This window comes from Cyprinodon variegatus, unplaced genomic scaffold, assembly GCF_000732505.1.
Source record: "Cyprinodon variegatus isolate N-32 unplaced genomic scaffold, C_variegatus-1.0 Scaffold797, whole genome shotgun sequence".
Taxonomy (NCBI): Eukaryota; Metazoa; Chordata; class Actinopteri; order Cyprinodontiformes; family Cyprinodontidae; genus Cyprinodon; species Cyprinodon variegatus.
In genome coordinates this window covers 264,617-270,967 of record NW_015151250.1, presented here as the reverse complement: position 1 = coordinate 270,967, position 6,351 = coordinate 264,617, and the positions used below count along the sequence as shown (strand labels likewise).

The window sequence follows — 6,351 nt, the reverse complement described above, 5'->3', positions numbered from 1 at the left end:
GTCACGAGTACACGAGCACACAAGAACGCTCAAGAACGCATATTGAGAAACGCCCCGTGTATATCCATGTCAACAGATCCTCCTACCTGAGCTGCAGATCTCTACTGCTCCTCCAGAGCTAACATGTGTAATAGGCAAATCTGAGAAGCTGACAATTCGTGACGCATAATAGAAGTTCTCCAGACCAGTAGAGGCAACCTATTCTCATTATGAGTGCGTATGAAATCGTACGAAAAGTTATGCACCGTAATTTCGTTTTGGACGTTATTTTCGTCGTATGCGCATCTGACGCACCATTCACGAATATAGAATTACATTAGCCCTAACCCTGACCCTTACCCTAAGATATAAAACAGCAAGCAACGTAGTTAGAGACATGAATAAGTGATGATTGCACTGTTTTTCCCAGTTTTACGTCCATCCGCGGATCTGCTTTTTTTTTCTGTGTGCCAGCGCATGCGCATTGATGTGTTTTTTTGAGGAAAATTGTCCAAAACGTACGAAATAGTGTGCATAACTTTTCGTACGATTTCATACGCACTGATAATGAGAATATGTTGATGGAGGATGACGATCATTAACTTATATGGGATCAGATCCTTGGTAAAGGCATAAATGGGATGATAAGAGCAAATAAATTGCGACACACTGCTGTGGGAGTATAGTTATATTGGGATCAACTGTTAAAAAAAACAAACACAAAGATAGACTGTTTACAAATTACGGTAAACAGATTTTTGCAGGGTGCTCTGTGTAATTCAGAAAGGGAGCCTGAGTTAAAAACAGCATATATATCTTTTTTCCATTTCTCTTCACTGCTTTGGAAAACTATGTTTTGCATCTTATGTAAAATGATTTTGGCTACATTAAAGTTTGCTGCCATAATTGGACAAAATATGCAAAAGTTTGAGCTGTAAGAGACACTTTGTGGGACATTGTAAAACATAATAAGGCCCCTGTGTGAATTATTAAGGAAAAAAAAAAGAAACACATGATGAGGATGGTCACCAATGCCAGTGGGAAAAGCCTTAATGCTGACAAGTTAGGAAAGAAAGAGAGAAGGAGGTTTCTCTATTTGAGCATTCCCTGCCGTCTGGCACCATTTAATTGTGTCTTAGCATGAGCTTTTCCAAAAGTGGTTTTAAAAGAAACAATAATGTCTCTTTGTTCTAATCTTTGTGGCTCTTTCTGCATTAAATCCTGCAGTGCTGACTGACTTTAATGTCAAATAAATGATTGGTTTGTTAACAGAATCCTTTCAATAATTGAACCATTTTCCTTAAAGAAAAATATGTTTCAAATACTCTTTTGTTATTGAAAAACAGAATATAAAGACTGTGGTTATTTCTTTTTAATCCTAACATTTAACTTAATTATGTCCGTATTGGAGCTGTATTGTTTTTTAGTTGTGAGTACCACTGTCCCACAGCCAGGAAGTAGTGTCTTTCTGTGCGTTCTCCCCGTACATGCGTGTTTTTTTTCTTGTTCCTCTGGCTTCTCCATTGCATGCATGGTCAGTATTCTCTCTGAATGTCTCCTGTGTGAGGGTGTAAGATTGTCCTTCCTGCGTGTGTTTGTGGTGCTGCTACGATGGACTGGGTGAGCCTCGTCTCTAACAGACTGACGCACTCTGAAAATCTCTCCTACACCTATAAAAAGAAACTGTTAAAGAAAAGATGTGGATCTGTCTACCTGTGGGTTGAACCAGTCTTTTTCCTTTCTGCAGACTTCTGATCAGCAAAGAGTGGATCCACTGGGGTCATGGATGGATTTTGTCAAAAGACCTGTTGGAAACTTCCCGGGAAAGTGTCGCAAACGCAAACGACCTCTGGTAAACAAAATCAGCTTTTTTAGTTCCTTAAAAAATATATATTTAATCTCACTGATTTTATGCACATAACAATAATTTATATGAATTATTTTCTCTTCCACCAGCCTGGACCACCGGGGCCCCCTGGTCCTCCGGGCCCTCGAGGACCTCCTGGCTCTCCAGGAGCTGAAGTGACCCAGGATGTTCTTTTGCAGGAATTCAAAGAGATGATTAAAGGTAAACACAACTACCGTAATATACAAAAAAAAGGTGCAACCATCCTGACTCTGTAGGATTTAAGAGGAAAGGTAGCACTGGAAAAACCATCTAGAAATAAGTCAAAATTCCTTAAATCAAGTGTATTTACCCTTAATTTGAGAAGATAAATGAGATAGTTTAAAATAAGATAATTAGATAATATGCACTTGAAATAAGACAATGCAATTGTGTTTTCTTATTTTAAGCTTAAATCGTCTTGTTCCGTTAGCAAAGTGTCTCTTTTACCTCCTCAATCCAAGAACAAATGCACTTATTTTAAGAAAAAATGGCTCATCTAGATTTTGATTTTTACCAGTGATAAGGTGCTGCTTTTGACTGATGGCCTTAATGAATTTGCAGGACGTTATTCAATGAAATATCTATTGAGGTATATAAGCTATGACCCAACAGAAAGAACTTTTAACTATTAGAAGGCATAATTCTAACGGCGAAGGAAAAATCAGGACATTAGATCAGCCACCATCTTTCTTGTCTGAACAATACTCTGAAAAATAGCAGAAAACCAAAGAGCTCAATATCAGACTAGATAGTTTTCAGTTAGAATGTTTAATTTAAAATCATAGTTTGAAAAGTCTGGCAAAGGTTTGTTGCACAGGTTAGGTTTCAGAGGTGGGTAGAGTACCCAAAAAAGTGTGTCAAGAAAGAATAACGCTAATTTAACGTTTCTTTTTTTTCACAAGTAAAAGCAGTCAGTGAATAAATTAATAATTTAAGAGACAAAAAAGCAACAAAAAAAAGTAAAATGGTTAATCAATTATTGAGTTACTGTTTGCTCCTTAAATATGAAGGAATGTTTTAAATGGTGCAGTCAGACAGCAAGTTACGTGAAAACTCAGGTATTTAAAATTGTAAAATAAAATACAGACATATAAATAGCCTGATTACACATTAATAAATTTGTGCAGAAGAAACACTTTTTAGGTGAAGTTTTTAACTTATAAATTTAATCTTCACAGTATGTAATGCACATATGCTTGGAAAGGATGAAGAATTTCCAGCATTTATGTACTATCCATCAATTTTCCGTCATGCTGGTGCCTATCTCCAGCTGTCTACGGGTGAGAGGCGGGGTCCATTCTGGACAGGTCGCCAGTCCACCGCAGGGCAGCACAGAGACAACAGGACAAACAATCATTCACACCTAAGGAGAATTTAGAGAAGCCAGTTAACCTAACAGTCATGTTTTTTGGACTGTGGGGGGAAGCCGGAGTACCCGGAGAGTACCAACACATGCTCAGGGAGAACATGCAAACTCCATGCCCCAGGCCGAGACACGAAACTGGACGCTTCTTGCTAAAAGTCAGCAGTGCTACCCACTGGGCGTTTCTCAATTCACGAGAACGCGAGTACGTACTCACGTTCTCGTGAAGTCCGTTCTTGGCGAGAACGCAGGAAGATTGGCCTTGACGAGAACGCGAGCACGCAAGCACGTATGTGTATTGGAACAGAAGCGTACTCGTGACGTCATCACAGGCAACGTTCTTTAGCATTTCTTTAACAGTCAAAACTATTTATTCCCTACACAAAACATTTTGAAAACAATATTTTTAATTTCTAAAGCTTAAAAAACATTAAAAAAAATTACCGAACCGCAAAAAACCGCCATCAGAACGAGCGGTAGTTCACACATAACTAGAGCGAGAGAAGTGCACTACAGACGGGGTAAATTTAGCCCTGGCTGCGGTTACCCTCGGAGGTCTGCTGGTCACTCTGGTCCGCTCAACGTCGGACTTTTTTTTAAAATTTCGCACTAACTCTGTAAACAGGCCACACAGGGAGGCTTAAATGTATAATGTTATCGCCTCAAACGATTTCAAAACGTACTTTTGAAGAACAACAGCAGCAGAAAAGGGAATGTTTAACTTAACACAGTGAGCGCTGTCTCGAATCAAGCTGCGGCCGCGGGGCATTCTGGGGAAGCGGTCAGTCTGAAGAACGCACAAGTCTGCTCTGATGCATGCTCGATAAAGAGGGCGGGGTGAGAACAACATCCGGGGATTTGATGCATTCTCGATCTGGTGTTCTCGAGAATTGGAACGGTACTCGGGCTGAGGCTGATGACGTGTCACGAGTACACATTGTAAAAACGAAAAAGTTAGTTCAACTCAAAATTTCAAGGAAACCGGCTGCACAGAATTTTTGAGTTGAAGGGATCAACTTAATTTTTTAAGTTTTGTAGAACTACACTTATTAAGTTGTGTCAGCTAAGTTTTTCAAGTTCTGCCAAGTTTTTTTAATTCAAGTTACTGGAACTTTCAAGTCTGTAAAAACTTATTATTTTAAGTTCAGATTATCTGTAAAATGTTATTTTAAATTCAGATTACCATCCCCTGTAATAACTTACATTTTTGAGTTTAAATCCCCCCCATTAAATCATCCACTGACAGTATACCATCCATCCATTTTCTTACACGCTTGTCCCAAGTGGGGCAGGGTACAACCTGGACAGGTCACCAGACACACAGGACTAACAACCATTCATGCACACACTCAACAATTTAGAGAAGCCAATCAACCTAATAGTCATGTTTTTGGACTGTGGAGTACCCAGAGAGAACCCGCACATGCTCAGGGAGAACATGCAAACTCCATGCAGGAATTGAACCCAGAACCTTCTTGCTGCAAGGCAGCAGTGCTACCCACTGCGCCACTGAGCAGCCCTGACAGTAAACCAGTTAAATTTTGCATCTTTATTTGAACCACTTTGGCAAAAACAGGTTTACAATTTCATAATGTAAACAAGTACTCTTATGCTTAAAGCAAATCAGGTTTCAGCACATATTTTTTTTACTTTCCAACTCCTGTTAAAACCTTACAAATAATGCAATATTGCCAGAGATGACAGGAAACTAGTGACCTTAGTCTTCTCTTGGACGAGTCCTTAGGGAAAGTTATCGCCAGCAGAGTGATCAGATGGCTGAACCAAACTTTAAAAGGGAGCTCCTGGGAAAATCCATGGAAACCCCGTAGCAGCCGGTTGCCATGACAAATTTGAAATGAGCATGCGCAGATAAGTTGACCTCGCTCGGACTGGGTGTCAACTACAACTTCTAAGTAAACTCAACTTAATTTATAGAATAAGATGAACTTTTCATCAGAAACTTATGAAAGTGAGTTCAAGTGGCTCACAACAGACAGTTCAAGTTCCAACTGGCAATTTTATTGTCAGTGAATGCAAAAATCTTAGTAAGGTGAACAATTTTGAGTTGTCGTTTTTACAGTGCACGAGCACACGAGAACCCTCAAGAACGCATATTGAGAAACGCCCCTTGTGTCACTGAGCAGCCCTATCATATACCATTATTTGTATTTTCACCTGATCTTTAAATAGGAACATACTCAAGTAAGAATATTGATACTCTTACAAGACTGTTACATAATTAAAAGTAAAAAGCACAGTAAAGTCCCCTGAGAGTATGTATATATCCACTAAATGTTACTCAAGTAATTGTAATATTTACTACTGGTGGTTCATTATGCAGCCAAGCCAGACCAAAAATAATGTGTTTTGATCAGAATGGTTAAAAACAAACAAAAAATACACCTAAACATGAGTATTTAATTTCTGCTATGGAGCATGGTGGTGGAGACATATTGATGTGGGCTTTTTCTTCAGCCACTGCAAGCCTGAGTCCTCTCTACAGGCAAGTTATTTTAGATTCTAATATGAAGCCACCTGGCCAACATCTTGAACTTGGCTATCATTAGTTCATCCAGAGGACAATCATCCCAGTCATAGCAACAAATCTACAATAGAGTGACTGAAGGGAAAAAGGATTAAGGCGAGACAAAGGCCAGAGCTCCACATGATGGAAATGCTGTGGAGGAACATTAAGCAGGGAACAGGCAAAGGAAACTACAAGCCACTTAGTCATGCTGTTTGCTTAAACTTTCACACAAATTTGCTGACATCTTTACTGAATGAAAAATGAAACGTTCTTTGCGTGTTTCTTTGTTTTGAAATTGAGGTTGCTGATCTGTAAAAAACAGTTTATGGCAGATTTTCTCTCCTGAAAGAAAATTAGCTTTTTTTTTTCAAATCATTATGCTGTGATGGCCAGGTTGTTCACACATCACATCAATTATAATAATGTGGTGGGACCATAAGAAAGCTGTACCTAAATGAATAAACTAAACCAGCATTTTCACGATGAGTGAAACTTATTGCTGCTAAAGGTGGTTCCCCTGTTGAATTATGTGGTGTTTTTTTTTTTTTCAAGCTGTATTGACAATTACGGAGCCCCTCTGATGACATGGTAAAA

At 39.0% G+C, this 6,351-nt stretch overlaps 1 protein-coding gene across 1 annotated transcript in view; it reads left to right on the top strand.

Moving 5' to 3' along the window:
• LOC107098649 (adipolin-like) overlaps positions 1-6,351 on the top strand; it is a 61,708-nt gene that overhangs the window by 37,782 nt on the left and 17,575 nt on the right. Inside the window, exons 2-3 of the mRNA XM_015396421.1 lie at positions 1,727-1,831; positions 1,936-2,047. Coding sequence (XP_015251907.1) covers positions 1,727-1,831; positions 1,936-2,047 — 217 coding nt within the window. The remainder of the gene's footprint in view (positions 1-1,726; positions 1,832-1,935; positions 2,048-6,351) is intronic.